General features: G+C 36.8%; 1 protein-coding gene across 3 annotated transcripts in view; it reads left to right on the top strand.

Moving 5' to 3' along the window:
- Positions 1-22,994, top strand: part of RAP1GDS1 (Rap1 GTPase-GDP dissociation stimulator 1) — a 93,809-nt gene that overhangs the window by 20,361 nt on the left and 50,454 nt on the right. For all 3 annotated transcript variants that reach the window (XM_039384236.1, XM_027738161.2, XM_039384237.1), the window contains exon 2: positions 14,591-14,698. In XM_039384236.1, coding sequence (XP_039240170.1) covers positions 14,591-14,698 — 108 coding nt within the window. The remainder of the gene's footprint in view (positions 1-14,590; positions 14,699-22,994) is intronic.

Below are 22,994 nucleotides of genomic sequence, written 5' to 3'. Positions count from 1 at the left end.
TCTATTTTCCACTACTCAGACCCATTTTATTTTCTGTAGTAGATTGGTCTTTGGACCTCCCAAAGTTTATGCAGACATGTAAGACTGCTTACAAAATACTCCAGTAAGAATGAAAGAGTTAACACTGATAAATAGTGACAGAATTGGACCCTTATCTGTATACTGAGTGTGTATTTTACAGAGATTTAAGATATAAATTAATTCCATTAATTTACAGATTTTATTCTTGATTCAGTTAAAAGGTGTTGAGGGACAGGAATGAGGAGGGAATGTTACCAAACCACTTCTTGTAACTGAAATAGCATTTTTCTCTCACTATGTATTTCTCACATCCCAGACAACTGATCTTCTAGCTGAGAGTCTGATGGACCATTCAGGGTTGTTTTACCTGTCTGTTTTGGCTCAGTGTAGTGTGGAAGCGGATGACTTAAATTACCTCTGCCAATCTTGCAACATTTTGAATCCTCTCTGATACTTTAGAGGCTATTAGAATGATTATTGAAGGCAACAGAACAGGCCAGGCAAATTCAGTGCTATGTGTTTATGATGTATACAACCTCATCACATGGAATAATAGCTTTACACAGAAAATGAAGCCACTGGGGACATCACCTAATACAGCCTCCTCTGCCAAGCTGGGTAACTCTGAAGCTAGATCACCCAGAACATTTTTTTTTTAAATGAGGGGTGGGGTTTTTTTTTGGCAAATCAATTTTGCTTTTTAAGTTTGAATATAAATTACAGTGTGAAATTTATTTTTCTGTATTAAGTACACATCTTTTATCACAGTGACTAGAGAATAAATTTAGAACTGCTTTTGGCACTAAAAGATATATACTTAGTATACACTGAGCTTATTATCCATCTGCTGCTGAAATCTCTCTCATTGCCCAGAGCAGTTCTTGGGATTTGTTTCCCCTGTGAAGATTTTTATCAGTGAACATTCCTTTAACTTGCTGTCTACTGAGACTTCATGTACCTACTCCCATTCTGTTGACTCTGAGCAGGCTGAGCAGATTCTTACTATGTTTGCAGTTTTAGGAAAACTAGGCACCAAGTTTTCACTTTCACTTTGTATTTGCCTAATAAGGAACTTGGAGTAGCAGTAAACTGAACAATCTTAAATGTTAGAAGAAAAACGGATAACCCAAGCAACAACCCAAAGCAAAACCTCAGCAGTTTACTTTCAAGGTTAGTTTCATGTTTACATGCAAGTAAACTTGTTAAAACCTAGCCATCTGTACACTATTAGGTGCATATTTGACAAAAAAAAGGTAAATAAAAAAGCTGTCAAATGACTCTTGAACATTCAAACAGCTTAAAGGCTCTTTGTGTGGTAATGTTGGCACAGCTCCTAAGTGACCAGATGGAATTTTATTAACACCCAACAGGACAAGGGCTGAGATTTTGTTTCTTAACTTACTATATTTGAAATGCTTGTAGAGGATGTGTCAGAAAGCTTGATATATTTTCCTACTACGCAAAATTACACATATACCTTCCCTTAATGCAGAGATGATGACTGCTTCAGAGGTTGTCATTTTTGTAAGGTGGGTAAGAAAAGAGTTATGAGATATGTGGTAATTTAAGTATCGCAGCCTTTTAGTGAATTTTTAAAAAGTGGTTTTATATACACAGTTGGTGATCATATTAAAAGGAGAATTTAGAAACAGGCTTTTTAATAAACAGACTTAAAGAAGTATTTTATAGGAAAGAATAAATAGTACCTAAGTATTAAAATAAACTTGATTTCAGACATCAGTAACCACTGATAGTAGTGATGTCAGATTTCCATTTAAGGATTCTGGGAAACGTATAAGACCATGCAGATTTATGTGACTCCTCCCGTTCTGTCATCATTATGGGTTTATTTATTGTCAGTAAGAAATATCTGAAAACTGGAAGTCTCTGTTGTCTCCGATAAATTGCAGGATGACAGTTAGTCCTACAGGCAGCAGTGGAGGGAGTTGTGTTGTTCAGTCCAGAGAAGGAGCACTCAGAGGAGCCCTCATCACTCTCAAGAGCTGCCTGAAAGGAGGTTGTAGCAAGGTGGGGGTCAGCCTCTTCTCTCAGTTAACTAGTGACAGGACAAGGGGAAATGGCCTCAAGTTGTGTTAGAGGAGGTTCAGTTTGGATGTTAGGAAAAATGTCTTCACTAAAAACAGGAACACGGTCCCCAGAGGAGTGGTAAAGTCACCCTGGAAGTTTTCAAAAACTGAGTGGACGTGGCACTTCGCGATACTGTTTAGTGGATGTGGTGGTGTTTGATCAAAGGTTGGACTCGATGATCTTAGAGGTCTCTTCCAGCCTTAATGATTCCATTATCCTATATCTTCAAACCAGACAGTTTAAGAACCAAAGAAACAAAATCTGTAAGACACTGTGGACTCATGGTTAGCCCTATTCCTTTCAAGTACTTCCTTTCTATATTTAAGGTTTTTGGGGAACTCATGATAGCTGGAAGAGTGCTGTGTTACAGATCAGTATTTCATAACATCTGACGGAAGAACACTGATGTGACATACAATTAGAGCTATCAGTACCAATTTTGAGCCTGGGTGTCTTATTCAGGCAAAATTCCTACTGTTGCTGGTGGAAATGTGCCTGAGGGCTTTGTACAGAATCAGATCCTATGTTTGTTCAGTAACTCAAGCTGGTACCGTAAGTATAGTTATACAGACATTGTACTGCATACATATATTGTACAATTTATATGTACTTACTTGCATAGTTTAGGCCAGAGGCCAGAATCAAAGCTTGTTGAAGTCTGAAGTCTCAGCTTCTTCTTCAATACTGGCAGTTCTGGAACTTTTATATCCTCAGCTTTGTGTTGCTTATTTGAATTTATTTATGTATTTTATTTTTAGGCCAAGTAAGAGGAAAAAGTAATTTTAACTTGTTTATTGAAAAGGCTATCAGTAGGATAATGTTAGATTGATTAGGAACGTATACTTCAAGTCTAAATTGTTATCCCACATTTTAACATCCTACAAATGCCCATTCAGACTAACTTCTAGCTTTACATATGTGTTATTTTGTTGCTAAGAAGCCGTATTTTGTACGTAACTTGGAAAAAGTATAGACGATTGGCAGCTCTTTCAGATTATGCAAGAAAAAAATCAGTGTTTGTTCTAATATAACACGTATCTATAAAAATCAATGTTTGTTCTAATACAGTAAGGGAAATAATTTAATGAAAAATTAAAAATGTCTCTAGGAAAGTGTTTTCCTCTTATTTGTTTGTGTAATGTCTATATTGGCATTTGTAGTCCGCTGACTTGAATCACGTTAGGATTAAGACTTTTAGAGTAGGTACAGTCAGAAAAGGTTAGACACAGTAGCACAGGCAAAGATCATCCCAAAGAAAAGGTAAAGCTTAAAGAGCTCTCAGTTTCACATATGCTGTTTCTAGACTGTACCATTTCTGTAGTTTAATTTTCTTTGAGTGTGTTTTCAATTACCTCTTCTCTGTTCTTGCTGTCTTGACTTGACAAAGTGACTCTTGCTTGCAAGATTAAAAGTGCTTCAGGCAGAAATCATCTGGAGGAGCAGAGGACAAAGACAAAAGAACATCATAAAACACCTAAGATGAATGAAAAAAAGATCTAGTAGAGAGATGCAAGCCTTGCTAGTTGCATGTGTGTGTGTGTGCATAGACTCGTGCACACATGCAGCTTGTCTTTTCTATACTGCTCCATATGGTTGCCTATTTATATGTAATATAGCATTGTAGGGAATGATAGATTTGATTATTATTAAGGTTACCCTTTTATTTACAAGATCCTGTTTCAGTCATATACTGACTCTTCTGGAAGAGCTATATGCTATACCAAGTGTCTGCTTTAGGCTGTCCATTTTAATTTGCTTGGTGGGCTTTTGTTTTAGCATGAGCAAGAAACAGGTTTGGACTATTGTTTGAAGTGTCAGTAGTCACTTAAGAGACTGTTTTGGTCCTGTTGTTTTTCCCCTCTAAATTTTTTTCATTCTCTGCATAGGGTGGGCAGTAATCCAGAATAATCTGGTGGTGGAGACCTTCTGTCGCTTTTTACGTTGCAGTACTTTGAAGCCGTGTCACAAATTAAGGGGGGGTGGGCATGTGTAAAGAAGCATTCGTCTGACAGTTTATGGTTGAACGTTCCCACAAAGAACTAGATCCACTTCCGCCCCATGGCACATAATTCCTGTAGGAATTCCTGTAGGAAAGTATGGTAGGCAATTTTTTAAAACATATCCCTGGTAATCTGTTATCATATTTCATGCTTTCTTGATATCTACGCATGATGCATAATGGTCTGCTTTATAGAAGTGCTGAGAGTAATCTGTACCTTCATCTGAAGACTCTGAAAAAATCCAGAATGTGCAGTAATTCTGGAACCTGAAAATCGGGAGCTATCTTGTGTTGGAAACCCCAAATTCCCACAGAGATACTTTTGACCTTAAATTTTTCAAGTTTCAATTCTCTCATTCACTCACACCTTATAAATACCCTGTGAAAGCAAGCACATTAATATCTTTGAAACATGATGACATAATGTAATGATACTAACTTTATAACTGTCAGCGAGAAAGGAAGCGATCCTTCAGAATACGATTTTTTCGTAGTATCTGGGAAATAAAACTAGAACCACTTGCGAAGAAGGAGGATATGAGAAGATATTAGGTAACTGTTCTTTGACAGAACATTTTTCCTGAAAGAGATGGGTGTCCCTTGGCTAAAACAGTATTCTTCATGTGTACATCTTGACATGCACTGTGTTGTCTCGTAAATATTTTACATGGTGAAATATATATGGGTTGATTTAATTCCGGAACTTTTTTTGTTTTTAAAACCTGAGTATGCAACCTGATATCACTTTAGCAATTCTTTTGTTTGTGGTAGTGTATGTATATACTATATGTATTTGTATATGCATACCTGTGTCTAAGATAAAGGAAATCTGGAGATCTTATAATATGGAAGTCATGCAACTTTTGCACAGATACATATTTTACTTATTTGGGGAATTATATTAGTAAGTAATAGTGTTTGTGTAAATCTAACCAACTTAATGCAACAGTGCCAAGTATGTGTATAATTGGAAAAAAAACACAGTAAAGCTTGAAAAGCACAAATGATGAGCAACATGAAAAAAGTAATTGAGATTGGCTTAAAAAGGTATTATTTTGTAAAGGGTAAGCCTTTGGGTTGTTTCTGTTTACTCTTGTAATATCTAGTTTATATTTTCAAGTTCTTGGGTTTTTCCCAGATATGAAAGCTAAAAAATGTATATTGAGAAATGTAACCTGATATTCTCAGGTATTTGAGACTCAGAGTCATCCCTTTGGAGGAAAATACCAGCTAGTACGTGATAATATAGTGACAATTGATTACTTGGGAATTGCATAATTTTAGCGGTTCTTGAGAGCTGGTGTGGTAGGCCACCAAACCAAACAATTCATTCCGGTAGTTTGGGTTAAAAAGACAGAATCTGGTTGAAAATATAAAGAGAAAACTGAGTCCTGTGGCTACATATGGTGGCAAACTGGTTGGCTCATTCATAAAGTCAGTTCATTGCATCCTATAGTAGCTTAGATCCCAGAAGAAACCTCTCTACTTCGTGGTGGTCATTCTCTTGTCCTTCAGCAAGGACTGATAAGGAGACAAGCAGTTCTGAAAGCAAGGTGACCTGCAGCCTGCACTCCCTTCTCGCAAGCATTCATCACATGAGCCGTCACATATTGCATTGCTGCAGATCAGAGGCAGGAGGAGGAGGGAGCATAACACCCACCGCACCCAGCAAGCAGAGGTGCACAGTGGTGCTCTTAGACAGAGTGCTTTCAAATTCTTAATTGGATGTTTATTTTCTTTTTTTCCAAACAACCTGTTCAGTGCATTTGTCTAGAGACAGCAAAGCCCCTGACCCTAGTGCTTTTCCACAGCTTGGCCAGTAGCGTAGGCTTTGACACAATCCATCAATGTGAGAACATTTTATCTATTAAATAACATGTTTTTGTTAGCCAGTTACACAGAGTAAGGAAAATCCATATGCACCATGATGCACAGGTATTTGTTGCCTGCATTAGATGTATTCTCAGGATATTTAAAAAATGAGCCCTAACAGAACTTGGTATTTAAAGGCTTAGGCTGTGATATCCGTTTTATAACTTTCTTTTGGTTTTGACATAAATCTGTGCCTGAGCTCTTATTTCTGATGATGGTGTGTTCACATAAAGATTGTCTTTATAGAACTGTCTATAAAGTAAGGGAAAAAGGTCAGATCTATTCTGTAGGGTGACTCTGAAGAAATTAATGGTGATATGCATTACTTTGTGAAATGTATTTGTAAGAGTCATACGAACATATGAGAATTAAAAAAATGCACAGAGGAAAATCATATATTACTTAGGGTGGAGACAATAAGAGATTTTTCTTCCATTCAGCACCCAGACCACTTGAGATTTGGCTACTCGTGACACAACACATCACTTAGGATAAAACAGGCATCTACCTTCTTTATTATCAGTTTTATAACGGAGCATTGAATAAAGCCACTGAAGTGGATTCAGTTTTGATTACGGATGATATTGTGTGTTTCTTGCTCACTAAGGCCCTAGTGAGAATTTAAAGGCTTGTGTCTATCGAAAGTCCCAATTAGTATTTTCTGTTATGCCCTGTATGTCTCCTGGGTTTTCATAATGTGACTCAGTGAAGATCAGGCACTTGGAGAAAACAGACTATATGAAAATAAAATGTGCAGTTATCTGTCAGTTAAGTGTAATTCTTCTTTTAAGACTGATTGTAAGCAAGATCTCTTAGGGCTTTTTATAAACCAGTACAAGTTGTTACGTTGATTTCACTGAATTTTGATCAGTTTCTTTGGACCTTAAGATAATTCCAGATCTTCAGTGTTTAATTATGAAATATAAAGATACCTAAATCTGTACCACATTTTCCTAGGAAAGAGACAAAAATCCTCTAAGATTCTGTAAAATATTCTGAAATGTCATTCTTACAGTCTAGTCTTTGCAACCTATGATTTAAATAGTAGGAAAAGGATCATTAGTGTTCAGAAACCAATTACAGTAGCTACAGGTCAATATACTTTGTTGTAGTGTACATATGTTTGTACTAGTGTCTGTTGTTTATCTGTGACTACAGTAATAATAATACATGAAATTATTTTCAAATATCTTCCAAATTTCCTCCAAGGCAAAAAAAACCCACCAGAAAACAAGCAATAAAAGTAATTTTAGCTAATCTCTGTTACTGAGAGAGTAACAGTTGATCCTTTTAATTTTACTCATGAACATATTATTGAGGGAGTTCAGAAGTAGTAAAAAGACCCCAGCAACACACCACTCTTTTTGTTTAAAAATAACCAGAATTCAACAACAAAATGAAAATTTTGCATTGGCAAGAGATTCCAAATGAACTGAATGCTGACTGATGTCACTTTTTTCAGGTTTCTATCCTGATTTTGAATACAACTGACTAAGTAGTTATTAGTGTGTATAGGCTCAGCTGATAATTACAAAAAATAATTAGGTAGCTTAATGCTCAGGTGGCAATGAATCATTGCATGTGAGTATTTTCAGGTAATAAAAATGAAGTCCCATGTCAGAAGAACAGATGCAGAAACAAGTGGATAAATGAAAGAGTAACAAGTCTCTAAGACCAGATGGTATATATCTAAGATTCAGAAAGTGTTTAAGAATGAAGCAGCTGAACTGTTGACAAAAATAGGCACTCTCATTAAAATTAGTTACTATGCTAGAAAAGTAGAGCAAATGTACCTAAGTAAAGACAGGTTGCAGCAGGAGCCCTGCAGTTAAAGATCTATCAGTATCCCTAGAAATAGAAAATTTGTTGGAAAAAAAACATTAACCCACCTCAATGGACAGGGTAGGACAGAAACAAATAAACAGGATTTCTGTTTTTAAAAAAAAGTTCCTTCCTGATTAAGATGTTTGGATTCATGGATTTAAATGTTAATCTGGTTTAGGGCCAGGATCAGCCTCAGCACAAAGGGGCAACTGATAAACATGGGAATTACCTCACTGGCTGTAGAGAAACTACAGAATCCAAAATCTTTTTCAGCTTGCTGGATCCAGGCAGATGGCCCAGTAAAGTCCAAACATATCTGGGTAGGTGTGTTTGGCCAGCTTCTTCTCTTGGTGAACCAAGGCACTGAGGCGCAGTGTGACAACAAATGCCATGTCACCCACCTGTAGCCAAAAGTCAGTGCACCCAATTATTCTGTTTCTGACAGTGAATGACCAGTAGCTCATGTCTGGGAAAACAGTGGGCAGGGCAGGGACAGGAGTAGCACAAGTACAGGGAGGTATTCTCCCAGTTTCCAGTAATCTGGCATGTAGGAACTTCCTAATCCAGAATTGTTACACATATCATAGTATTAGTAGCCATGTATGGAGTGAATCTGTTTATATTTCCAGCTTCTTAACAGTTCCATGTTTCCATTGTGTGTGGTGTGAAAATATACTTTGTCGTTTTTAAGTTTGTTGCTTGATAATTTAATTTTGGCATTTTAGTTGTTGTGTTAAAAGAAACGGTAATTATTAGCTTTCTTTTAGTTACCTTAGTCCTATTTCTGATTCCACAAATCTACACCTTTTTTTTACAGAATGAAGAGTCCTTGTCTATTTAACTTCTTGGGGAGCAGTTGTTCCTTACCTTTGCTCAGCCGTGCCTGTGCCTCTTCTGCAGCATGTCATTTGCAGCATGAGGTGCCAGGAGATGTATGCAGTATTAAAAGTGTGGGTTGTGGGTGTATAGTTAATAATTTAACAGTGGCAAAATCGTTTTCTGTTTCCTGTTTGTTTCCCAACAAAGCCGTTGACCTCTGCATTGTCAAAGACCATTTGGTCTTGTCTGTCCTTACCAGGTCTCCAGGCATTACTTACCAAAAATTAATTCTTTACCCCTGTCGCTACCCTCTGACAGCATATAGGTACCTCCTGATTAGATGCCAATTTTAGAAATTTCCCAGATGGACTAAGAACAAAGAGTTTTTCTAATGATGGATTCATGTGATTTGACAGAAACCACTGTACACTTGGGAGCACCTGAGGGCAGCTGTCTACAAAGACAGCTGAAGATGGAGTATTTTTTGGCAATGGACTAAGTATGAGAACAAAATTCTTTTGTCCTCAATAAACTCTGCATTTGAGGTATTTTGCATGTCTAGGTGGATGAACACTTGTTATGGGACTAGATATCTTCTCATAAATTATCCAAAAAGTGTCTTAGTTTTTCCTTATACAGATTCAAAAAGGACTTATCGTGTACGTTTCTGACAGCTTATTCAATGTCTTGGGAACTAAGGGGCTCTCCTAATTTTGGGCCAGTCTTCAGTTTCCTATGGAAAAGAGGGAGAGGTGGCATCTGGGGTCATTAAAAACCAAAGGCATGCTAGAGATCTCACCAGTTGTTGGGCTTTCTGCTCCAAAAAATAATTCAGGCCAAATGCGCCTACTCTTCAGGATCAACAAACCACCACCACCCTGTGGGAGGTTATCAAGGTCAGATACTTGTTATACGCCACAGGGCACCTCAGGCACCCCTGAATATGGTTTAGCACGGTTTAGTGCTCTGCTGGTGGTGTAAGGTCTGCATTAGAGTAGACACACTGATGGTATCAGAAGAGAAGAGCTTGGGGTAATGATGGCTTGGGAGCTGGATGCTCCCCTAAATGGATTATGAGTCTGATCTTCGTGTCAGTTCCTAGGTTCTCAAATAATATAACCTCAGAATACACTTTTTGTCAAAAACAACTGTGGTGAGTCCATGGTGGATTGCCTATATAGGTTAGTTTGTACTGAAATTCTAATAAGTTAAAGTCCATACAAGAAAATGAAGTAGTTTCTGAAGTCTAGTCATATGCACTTAAATTTCTAAGAGATTTATGCCATTATTACAAGGAGACCCATAAAATGGCACATTCCTTCTGCTCAGTTTGATGTGTCATTGTTTCCCGAGAGGCAGTGAAACAGAATCAAAAGGCTCTGGCGTTAATACAGCCACCATCCCTATAATAGCAGAACTGCTTGAACTTCTTATCTGATCAGCCTGTTTCAGTATGTCCCATTTCAATATCTATTAATTTTGAATTCCTTATCTGTTAAGTTGGATGTATAATGTAATAGTCTCTTTAATAACAACAGCAGACTAAATGTCAATCAAAAGATATAGGCAACCTTAAGATGTTCAAAGTGTTCATTTTCAGAGAAAATATCCATACTCGAAAAATAATACAAATATATGAAAAACAAACAGTCCAGACAAAAGATGCCCATGTAAATACTCAACTAAGACATCCTAAATAATTTTTTTAATATCAGTCTTGGAAAGAGGGCATTTTCTGTGATTTTGGTGAAGATGATGTGAACTCACAGCAAAATTAGCAAGTTGGTTTGCCCACAGAAGCTGCCTGATGGGTACCTTATCAGACTTTTTGTGGTCTAACCAGCACTCCTGTGGTCTTGACTCTGAACAAGGTTGATCAACTACCCAGTTTTCACAAGATAAAAGAATAGTCTTCTGCATATAACAAGTTAGTGATTGAAAATAGGAATGAGTCGTAGAAAAGCTCTCAGAAAAATGAGAGTATGGTGAAATGAAATGAAATATTACAACATTCACTTATGTTAGTTTCTGACTAATTTTTTTTCTGTAAAAATGTCTGCACAAGAGATAGAAATAGTTTGCAAGAGATAATAGTAATACTGTGACACCAAAAGCAATGTGGGCAACCATAGTATTTAAACCATATTATTTTTTAGGTGTGTTTGTGCAGGAGTAGTTATGAGGAAAAAAAATTGAACAATAGGTGGAATGGGCAGACAGGTCTGACAGCTCTTGGCAGACTCCACTTCCTCACTTACCAGTTTGTATCATTAGGTTATATAGGATTAAGGTCTGTGGGATTCTGAGCTTTTTGTCCAGATAAGATAACTAATTCTTCTGAAAGCAGCACAGTAAGCCAGCAAGTGTGGGAGACATCCTGTGCTTGGGGTCATCAACAAAATAGTTGATACTTCTGTTAAACTTCAGAATTGATGCCTCACAGTTTCACAATCTGATACCAGATTGTTGAGCAACTGTGCCATAGGGAACATTAGTAGTCTATTTTTACCTTTACCATCCTAATCTTGCCCACCTTGCCCACAAAATCTACTTATTCAGATTTCTGTGATACTCAGCGAAAAAGACTATTTATATTGTTTTTCTCCAATGAGGTTTTATTACTGAGAATCTGATCAGCCTATGCAGTAACAAGCCTACTGAAAGCAGCTTCTCTAGAAGGAGAGAAAGAGACATTAAAGTAAGCAGGAGATGATCATAAGAAAACAACAGGGGTTTTGTACCTGGAAGACAAGAATCTGCAGCTTCTTCCCTAAATGACAGCTTTAGGGCAATTGTGAAACTGCGGAAGTCGGGAAGCCTTGTGTGATTATATGGTAAGAGCCATCTAGAACATGACAGCCCTTTCTCTCTGAATATCCCTGTCAGTGTCATCTCAGACTGTAAGGGTTTGTGCTTTTCAGAACAACAACAGAAACAAAAATTAAATAATAACAAAGCTCCTGAATCTGTTTAAGGTGTATTTGCATATGTCCAAGATTCTCGTGTTTTGACAGTAACTGTATCTTTCAAGGTGTTGACTTTTTAGAAAGGAGACCAGCTATGATAAAAGTGAGCAAATAAATTCTTTCTCGAAGGATGTTCTCTTTCCCTCTGTGCTCTTGGCCTTCTGACATTGTATCAAAAGATTTGTTGTTTCTGCAGTATTCCTACTTATGTTTTCTTCTGTAGCACAGAGTGAGTAAATCCCAAGCTGCAAGAAGTTTAGAGTTGTAGGCTTATTGAAAAATCAAGGATTAGTGGAATTTATTTTAGAAACACACTTAATGCATATGCTTTATTAATTGTTTTCTATTATTATTTTTAAAGTACTTATAACATCCAAGTATACCTAGTAAAGTAGCAGTTTGGCACATAGTGCATCATGGTTTCATAAGATATTTTAAAGGTAATATGGTATACCGTTGCTACAAGTGTCCATTGATACTTGAAGTGTGTCTTAATTTGCAGTTCAATGTTTATGTATGTCAGTGGGACATGCACATGCTCAGTACCATGAAAAAATGAATTGTTTGTCCTAGGGAATGAAACATTTGGACAGTCACACTTGACAATTTTGCCCTAAATGCATCATTCTGCATGTCATATGCAATTGTATAGTATTAAAATAGTGGCCTTCACCCAGAGAAGCTTAACATGGCACTGAGCAGAATGGGGAGGTAGGAAGAACAACTGGAGAGACTTTCCTAACTCTATTGCAGGTTCTGATGTGGCGTGGAGTGGAAGAAATTACAGGTATTTGAGATAAAGCACCCATCTCTGCACACAAAAATGAAATAATAAGTGGGATCTATTGAGCGTGTGAGGTAGAAGAGGCTGTAAGAGAAAAATAAAGTCTGTGTCTGCTCTCTGATTACAATAACCTCTCCTCATAGTCTGCAAAATCTGATGTGAAGGTGGATTTCTTACCTATGCATTTTCTTCTTCCCTAGATTGTAGGAGCCCCTGGTTTTTATCTGTATAGTAGATTTAGTCCTCTTACTGTAAATGTTGCTACAGTTTAAAAGTTAAGTGTGTGAATATATGGGGAGATGAGATGCCTGTAAGGGGGGAAGAGAATTAGTGCTATATTAGCAGAAAACTGAAGGTAAGAATATGAGATGGAGGCAGGTGAAGAAAATATAAGAGGAGGTGGAGTGCACAGTTGTAGTACTGAGACTGGTCATTGAGTACTCTACACCTGTGTCTCTTGACAAATTCCAATGTTATTTCCTGAATAATGTATTTAACCAGTGATACTTTGCAGTGCATGGTCAATTTTACTGTTAGTTAAATGTCATTCAAGAAAGGTGCTGCAGTAAGCTGCTGCAGAGTAACATGAGTATGAAGGAAAATAAATTTAGGGCTTTTTTCCCTTCTAGCTTGTTCGAGGAGTTGGGAGTTCAGCATAGCAAGGAGAGATGGTAGGGAGGCAGGTTTAAGATCTCAAGGAGAACAACTAAGTGCAGTTGCCCCAAAAGCTTTTATAGAGTTGCCAGTATGCTGCTGGCTCTCTGCATTTAGGAGTAATGGGAATCCTGGCTATAGTGTTGCTAAGAACACGTTTATTAATGAACAGATTGGTCATAGAAACATATAAACAATTTCGTATATAAATACTGAGCACTTTAAAAATTAAGTACCTTACCTTTATCTGTATGGGATATTGAACTGCAAAAGCATGTGCTAATAAAAAATGGACGTGGAACAAAGCCACAGCTTTGGCTGAGAAGCAGAGCAGTTCCAGGAGTGAGATTCCACCCTCTTCACGGGATGCCTGCTATGTTTCCATTCCTTTCCTTTGCAGCATCCCATATGTAGGCAGGTGAAGAGGAGGCAAAGCACGGTAGGTGCCAACCTATGAAAGGGGCTTCCTATGTTGGTGTGAAACTTTAAGGCAGCGCTGGCTGCCATTCAGCCTCAGAAGATACCGGTGATGCATTGCAAAGAAACTGCACCTAGAGTTCAGTTGGGTTTGGGTCAAGGCTCTTGGATTAGCCTGGGAAACAAGGGACAGCTAGACATTATTTAACATTATTTGTTTTGAGTAACACTTTCTGCTTACTGTCAGAGTTGGCATGGAAACTGAATCAGCACTCATTTTTAAAGAATAGTCCATGCAGAGTGAGGTTAGTCATCAGCAGTCTTACCAAGGAGACTCAGGCTGCAGCTGCCAGCACTTAAACCTTGCTCGTGAATAGACAGAATTTTCAAAATGGTAACGGTCCTACTACCCTGACCTTTATGGGGAAAAACGTGCATCTTTTGAGAATGATACTACGTCATTTGCATTGGGCAGTGTTTTTTTTTAAAGAGGGAAAGGGTTAATTATCTGAAGTCCGCAACAGAACTTTCTTATTTCAAGAAAATGCCATCTGTTTCTACAGATCAGTTGAATTTAAAGAGTTAACACAGTAAAACATATATAAATATAAGCAGTGATGCTTGTAACATTCTTTTTGGAAAATGGCAAAATACTTAAAGGGCTGTAAGCTTAGCACTAGGAATCTGTGAATGTATAACTAAGATGAAAGCCTACACAGCATGCAGAAATGGGCATTTTCAATTATTTTCCCTTTATTGATGAAAAAATCAAGATATGCTTATTTTCATTCTATGTTATTCTTGCACACAAAGATAGATGCAAAGAAATGGCTGCTGGTTTTCTGCACCAGTTAGGATGAGAAAATACTGATGGCTAGATTACTATTCGGTGACATTTCATAAAGTGCCTGCTGACATCTTTTCTCAAATGCAGAATGATAAATGTACATATAAATTTGACAAGTTTAATTTCATCTATAACCTTTGACTCTTGGCTTTTTGTATCCTCAGAACACAGACCATACATGCCTTCTTCATTGATACAGAAATTCTTTATTTTACACTAAGTATTTACATTCAAGGCTTTAGTGCTATTACCAAATTGATGAGAACACTGATTTATCTTTTTTTGTATTTGCCAAGCAGATAATTTAAGTGATGCCCTGAAAAAGCTGAAGATAACAACCACTGACAGCACAGCAGATAGCTTGGAGGGATGCTTGGACTGTCTGCTTCAAGCTCTGGCACAAAACAGTAAGTTGTATGGACCTTTCAAATTTTAAATCATATGAAATCACTGAATTAAAATGGAGGTATTAAAATGTGGCAGAAAGACTGAGTCAAGCAGTAGGCTGTTGGATTGGCTGTTCTGAGAGGGTATTTTTAACCTGTATATCTGTAACATTCAGGTAACAATGAAGACAGTGACAGGTAAATACTTGAATATTTAGAACAGCTGTAGTCCAGTCCTTTTACCAATATGATGAAGTAACACAATTACTTTTCTAATTGATCGTTCAAGAGAAAAAGAACAGAGATGGAGAAATAAGCCTGATAAGATGAGGAGAGGGATAAGGGAGCTGCTTGCTAATTCTGATTGAAAGAGTATGATTTCCTATTTGTGATTTATTTTCCTCATGCTTTTGATCACAGATGTCTTATTTCCAAGAGTTTCAATCAGCAGAACTAGGCTGGATATCCAAAGATAGTACAAATTTGATATGTAGTATGATAAAAAAATAACATCAGAATGGAACAAGATGTGTTTTTCACCAAAAACTGTAGAATGCATGTCCCCACTCTTAGTAGACAGAAAGGTAAGGTAAATGAAGATGACAGTTTATAAGACTTTCTTGAATTCAGCTTTCTTAGTGCTTCAGATTGTGGCAGAAGAAAAACGCGTGTACAATTTCAAGTCGAAAGACCTCTCAGGATAGATACAAGCCATGGTTAAAAATTCTTCATTTAAAAAAAAGTTAGCCCTTTGGAAATATCAGTACACTCAAAAGTATATACTATTAATAAGTCTTGGGTTTTTTCCCATGATAGTATTCTACAAATCACATCCTTTTAGCTTAATTGGTGTAAAATACTTCATGAGGTTTTTCACAACTGAATATTAGCACCATCCATATCAAGTAAAAAGTGGATTATAACGGCCTCTGCATTTAATGATAGTCAGGTTTTAATTCTGATTATTATGTAAGGGGATGTCAGCCAGGAAGTAATAAAATATTTGGGGTTTAGAATAACCCATTTTTTGAAGTTGCTGAATCATTTTTCTTATGGATTTATTTATAAGGTATATCTAGTACTTTAATCCAACCTCCAGTTGGCTTTGGTATTTCCAGTACCTTTAAGTCTAATACTTGAACAATAAGTACTAAAAGAAGATGTTATGGAAAGTGAGAACATACTTGTGTAAATAACTGAGTTTACCATTTTGCTTCTGAAGGTCACGTAGATGTGTCACAGAACAAGTTTGGCAGATGCACAGTAATTTTGATTAATGTATGGAAAACTTACTGATGCTTCCCTGCAACCACATGACTCTCTTCCCTCTCAGTCTAGGGCTTTGCTCTTCCTTCCAAAATATTTTCTCTTTTAGTCTTATAGCTGCCAGATCAGATAAACAGATTATTAGGATTCTGACGTCTCCTTTTGGGTAGTTTCAGAAAATTTAATCTCTCCATCATTTACCAGGCTCTTTGCATGTAAGTCAGTAATATGAATATAAACCTGGTGAGCTGCCATATGATATGTATCTCCACATATTTTCAGTTGCCCAAGATTGAGGACAACTTAAACAACTGACTCTGAAAACTAGATGGGTTAGATAGGACATTTTTTTCAACAGCTTGCTGGTAATTTAGGAACCAGTATATCGATGCTTTTTCAAGGGTACGGGACACTTCCAATACCTAAGTTTTACCAAATCTCTTTGGACAACAGACTTTATTTCTCAAGATAGTCTGATGATTTGGGGGGAGAAAAATCCTCATAGAAGACAAACTTCTGGTTTGGGATAATTTTGTGAGAACAGCAGTACATTCAAAAGACTTTATGAGGTAAATTGCATGTAATAGATTGGTTCAACAAATAGATACAGAATCAGCTTTCTATATACTTTCTCATATATACAGTTAACATCTTAAAATGGATTTTATTGATTTTTAGTTACAGTCTTTATTATCATATATATGATATCTAGATATGAGATACACACTGTACCTCTGTGTCAGTTTATAAATTATTACACAGTAATAATTAGAAATCAATTTTTTTAATATGAAAGTATGTTAATTGTAATGCAGAAATAATTTAAATAAGATTTCTCAAATAGTTATTCTGCTCTCTTTTAGTATATTTCCGTGTGTTTGATTGTATTAATGAGGTATACGTTCTGCTTATAGTTCAGTAAGTCATCATACTAGAGTAACACTAGAGAAATAAGCCACACAAGGAATAGAGTTTATTTTAAAATAATTTTATAGGACTGTGATTTCATTGGGAGTTCACAGTGGTATTGTAAGTCACAGAAGTGAGTTTTATTCACTTCATTAAGACTTGGAGACAAAAGTATTATTCTATCTTATATTAAATTCAGTACATTACTAATACAGTAATGCAACCCACTCCCATCTACTGCCAGCCAAGATCAGCAGTTAAACCCAGTATTAATACAGCACTCAGATTTTCAGCAAAGGAAAGAATTGTTTGCACAATTTCGATTCTGTGTATTGCATATACATAGGAACATTTCAGTGACGATTATGCTGCTTTTAATTGGTATCTGTATGCACGCAGCATAGAGTTGTGGTTGCTGCAGAAATCAAAGTTCCCTGGTCTCTAACAATGCAGTGACAATTATGGTTCCATTTACTTTGCATACAATGTTTTAAATTTTCATTATGTTAAAACATTACTTTCTTCTTATAATGTTTACTGTATAGAAAGAGATGGCAAAGTTATGATGAATATTGGAACTTTTAATTTCTTTCTATGTAATCTGATGCTTTTTCTTTTATTTTTCATGCTCTTTCTCAAAGCTGATGTTTTGATAATCCTAGACAGGTGGTGCCCTGGAACATGATAGCTCCTGTCTGACTTTACGAGATATTATGCTATTTGTCACACCAGTCACATTAAGGTGTATGCACACACACAAGGATGAGTCAAATAATGTGATAACTGTTGGTAAATATTTGGCAAACCAAATTCAAATTGTTTTAGCTACTATTTGTCTAGGGAGATAGTTGTGTAGCCCTTCACATCTGAGAGCCAGGTCTGAAAAAGCTGCAGACGGTTTCCTTAGGAGACATTGTTTGGAAATATGTATATTCCTATTTATGCAAGTATTTTAGTTCTTATCTGTCACCAGCACTTCTGGCTGAGGCCAGTCATATATGGCCTAGCTTCTGGCACTAGGTAAAACTGAGGAGTTCAAGATGAAAGAGGCAACAATAACAGAAGACTAGAAATTAGAAACTAGAAATTATTCAGGATAGTAAGAACATACCTCATTTTGTGTGGAGTTCCTTCCTTCCCAGTGAAGTTAACTGACATATCTGGGGACTTTGCAGCCATAAGGCTGCAGTAACATTAGTCCAGATTCCCAGGTAATGTGAGTTGGCACAGCTCTTTGCACCTCTGTGGATCTACCTCATTCACATAAGCTGAGATTCTGTCCACCTTGTTTCTGAAAGAAAAACAGGAATGCTTGGTCTTTCTCCACCTGCCAACGTTCACCCTCTCTAGATTGCTAAACTTTCCCTAATTCAGATTTTTAAGAGAAGTCTGGGGTACATGATCCGTAAGCAATATTAGGAGCAAAAAAACAGTCAACCTTGCATTAAATGAAATACTGGCTTCTACTGAATCAAGAAGTGAAATTCATATGTTGCATGTGTTTTCTTTTAACAACTGTGTATTAACACAAGTTACTCCATTGTCTGCTCCACAGAATTTGGATTCTTTCTATACAGACATGGTTTGATGTGTTATTGTAAAGAAAGAATTTTGCTGATCTGGAAGCAGACTGTTTACAGTGATATGGAGTATAAAGTGATATAAATGCTTTATTTTGTATCTCACACCCAAAGAAAAATATGGGTATGTACTATCGGATATTGAGAACAATTGGTTGTCTTGTATAAGGAAATGCAACAGAAAACAATATTGGCCATAATTTTATATCAACAAATATATATACAAATTTTTACCTATTAAAAGTAATTTCATAAGTACCGTGTCTATCAAAAAAATGCTGTTAAGCTAAGATCCCCAAATAGAGGTCTGCAGGAAAGGACTGCCTGAGAAAAAGAAAATAAAAAGGAAATAGAGATTTCTTTTTAAACCACAGGCTTTCTGGGACATAATTATTGCAATAACAAAAAAAAAAAAAAAAGAAGTTATTGCTAGTCCAGACATACTGTGTTTCAGATACAAGAAGTTATAGCAGACATAAATAACCCAGTTTTGATAAATTATATTTGAGAATTATATTTTTGGCTCTGATGTACTCAATGTAAGAGGCTGAATATGCCCACTAATCCCAGCCTTCAGCACTTGGCTATGAAAATGTCTGACATGTAATTGAAGTGCAAAGACTGGCACATGCGTTTGAAACATTTTTTTAACTCATACGTTTTGGGAGACTAAGAGTATGAGTCTACATGTTACATGTAAAAATAGTTAAGCAAAATCAGACCAGCAAAAAAAATCTTAAGTGAGAGGGCAGGGCCCCAGTTTTGAGAGGGATTTAGAAATGTTGGAAAGCTTTGAAATAATACACTTTACCTTAAAGATGTGGTTGCTAAGATGCCCTATTTTCTGTTCGTTGAGCTATGCTGATACCTGGTAACTCAAGGACCCATCACATGACCCATGAAAATTGTGAATCTATGTTTGAAACTGGAAATCTCAGCATTATTCAAAGGCTACTTTAGTATGTCATTCTTCTGTACATAATGAACACAGTTTCTTAGTGATATTTTGTTTTGCCCCCAAATGTATTTTGGCTATATGCGGCAGCCATGTTTTGTTTTGAATATACTCATTTTGTTGTATCAGAGAAAATATCATTCTTACAAACTCCGTGAGCAACTGCTAGTAAGCCTTTGCCATCAATCACTTCCTGCTGTTCCAGCTTTATGGTGTTGGAATCATGAGCTCAGCCCTCCTACCTTAACCACCTTGTTCAGGTTTTCTCTTGAAAGTCACCAGTGGGTTTTCTGAAATGCGTTTGTTCCTATTTGAAGGCATCACAGAGGAGGATGTGTTAGCATCTGGAATGCTTAAGAAAGTGTTGGATTTCTGCAGAGACTGCAGATTTCTCACATTCCTTCATCAGCGATTAAATTTTACATCCAATGCCCTGAATCCTCTGTAGGCACTTGCTTTGAAAGACATCTAGTCTTTAATGTTATGGTGGATTTCCAGTTCTCACAACCATATGTTAGCACTGAGGTTATATTTGAGTTGGAACAGGATTATTGCTGGCTGCTAAAATTTATAGTTATCTGCTGAAATTAAAGTATTCTTTAGGAAGACAGTGGCCTTAGCCCATGACAAAGATTTTACTACTTTATTATTCCTAGTTTGTCTTGGAAACTACAAAAATATTAATAGCAGCACTGAGCTACCCACGGTACCCTGTACGATTTGTTTTCTTTGCATATTGGAGACATGAGCTGGTGTCTGTTTAGCTTCTATAAATCTCAATCCAGTTTCTTTGGACTTCAGTGGTGTGGGGATAATGCATTTAATGTCTATTGAGACCAAGGGAGGGAGAGGGAATAGAAATGAAAAAGAAATGAAACTAAGGGGATGAGTAACAAGGATCAAAGTAGTGCATAAGATTTTCTTTTAGAGGAACGAGAGAAATGGGAGAAGGGAGAAAAAGATTTAGAGAGAACATTTTTGAAAGAAAAAAACAAGCTAAATGTGGGTACCTAAGTGGTGATGGATGCCATCCCTCTGTGATTCCCACTGCCTTTTACAACAGCTGCTTACACTCAGATTTTTGCTGAGAAAATGAAGATAGTACATCAAATGCTGATGAAGGTTTTATATTCTGCTGTTAGGGAAGGCTTAGGCCTGTTTTTGCACTAGCAAGAATGGAAACCACCTTAGTACAGTGACAGTTTCTACAGTACCTTACACCATGTCCCTCAGAAAGAACATTACCAACAAAACAGACTTCTATTATTTTTGTAGTTTTTGGCAATATAGCTGCGTCAGCAGTAAGGGTTTGCTGGTAGGAAACTATCAAACCAAAACCCCACATCTTAGACCAGTCCACTCGTACAAGCAAGAATTTCTAGTCTGCCTCTGACGCGGATAATCTCTTGTAGCAGAGCCAGGGGTTCGAGTTGAATTGGACAGCTCAGTCCATCAAGCTCATTGCAGGTCGTTAAGCTTACCTGAGAAGACTTCTAGTCAAATGTCCAGCTAAAAGTTGGGGATCCTGATGGATATTTTATAAGAGGGAGTTTTGGCTCAAATACTGTGTAATAAAGTGTTCCTTCTTTTTGCTGAAGAAGGATGCTTCTTGCATCTTAGCTCATGGAGTTGTTGCCTTGTCATAGCACTGTATACAAATAATCCAGAAATGTTTCATCATAAGTTCTGTATGTAGTATATTATTACAATGTAACTATACTAAATCAAGGTGACTGCTTTTTATTGGACTGTATCCCAGTAAACTGGCTTACCGTAATGATACTGAATGGTAATCATCACCGCTTAGTGGGATTATATTTTACATAAAGTCCCTCTAATAGTGATGTATTTAGTTAGTGCCAGATAGTTAAATGTTTATCCAAGTGTTAAATTCCAAGTGCTATTCATTAAATACACAATGTGCCAAATAAAGATTAACTATTACATATTTTTTCTTTTGGAAGACGTCAGTGAATAGCAGTTCCAGATAATAGAATTGACACATCTTTTTTTTTTCAGTTTGCCTTTTTGAAATGCAATACAGAAGCAAAGGAAAATACCTGCCTTTTGAAAATGCAATGCAGAGGCAAAGGAAGCTGTCTACTATTTTTTTTTAAAAAAAGTTACATTTAAACATCATGTAATACACAATTTCAGGTTTGAAATTTCATTCTTAGTTTTGCTCCAGTCACTTATAAATGTGATCTTTTATAGATTAGGCTTTCCTTTAGCTACTTTGACAGCAGAACTTATTAAAAATATCAGTAGGTGAAAGATTCCTGTGAATGTAGACCTACTCTTTCAATGAGCAGAGGATGGAATTTTACAGCAGGCATTTCAGCTCACTTAAGAGCACTCTTAAGAGATTACTTAAAAGGACCATGAAACATTTCCTGCATATATAATGGTCAGCTTTCAAGTTTGATTTGATGTTTAAACTAAATCGAGTTTGGAAAAAGGATTTTACACTATAGGCCTAGCATTTCAGTTACAAAGTTTGAAAACCTAAAGCATGATGGTACCCTTTACCTTGTAACAATTCCAATTAGTATGAGTACCAAAGGAGGCAGATGAGAATGTCCACACAGGCTGAGTATAGAACATGAAGATGCTGAGGCAGAAATGTCAAACTCTTCTGTCAGCTTTGCTACTGAAGTGGTTACACCCTGGAGAGGGTGAGTCAGAAAGTGGGAGCAGGGGAACAGCTTAGATAAATCCACCAAGCTATGTGTCAGGGTTCTAAACTGGATCCAGTTCTGAAACTCGAGGCTTCCGAGCTGCCTAACTTTAATATTCTGCCTTGTGCTGTGAAGTATTTGTGGAAGTATTAATATGCATATTTCTTCATTGAAGGTAAAGGTGACAAGTATTTTTATTAACTTACTTCATTGGTACCTGCAACAGGCTATTCAAGGGCTGGAATCTCATCCTGAAATTCACTTTTTTACTTTGGATGTAGCTTTTTGAGAATTTAATCAGTGGGAATCCTGCAGCTAGTTGATTGATGAATCTGTCTCTCCATCTGTCCTTCCTTCCATGTTAGAACTGAGATTTTAATTACAAACATCTGTGTACTGTCTCTGTTTCTTCATTAAAAATAGGAATTGAAGTTGCCCTGTAGCTGCTGACAGAAAGAGAACAGGGCAAACACCATGATGGAAACATTTGCACAGCTAAGGGAGAATCCTCCCTCCCTGCCTCAAAGGTGTCTAATTTGAAGGATAAGTGAGCAAGCAGATTGTATTTTTGGGGATTTCCCCATGTGAGGAGGAGTGTGCCAAAAAGAAATTAAATTTATACAGTTATTTTTATTTATAACTTATTATTAAAGGATTTTTTTTTCTGTAAAACTGACTCGATGACTGGAACAGCCTTTTTGACTAAGGTGTGCTAAGCAAAAGCCTCCTTATCAGTGGTACTTTCTTTGTTGCATGAGAGCACATAATTTTACTGAGGTTCTTTACAACTCACTTTTTGTGCTCTTGTAGTCTGACTAAAATCTTCATTATGTGGTTTGAAAAATACAGTAGGAGGCTGTGGAGAGAGACGATATTGCTTGAGGGAGGCTGTATATGGAGAGAACATCAGTACTTACTCTTGGTCTTGT

Source organism: Pipra filicauda, unplaced genomic scaffold (genome assembly GCF_003945595.2).
Source record: "Pipra filicauda isolate LSUMZ 115617 unplaced genomic scaffold, ASM394559v2 scaffold340_size778089_pilon, whole genome shotgun sequence".
Taxonomy (NCBI): Eukaryota; Metazoa; Chordata; class Aves; order Passeriformes; family Pipridae; genus Pipra; species Pipra filicauda.
This window is presented reverse-complemented; position numbering and strand designations above follow the sequence as displayed.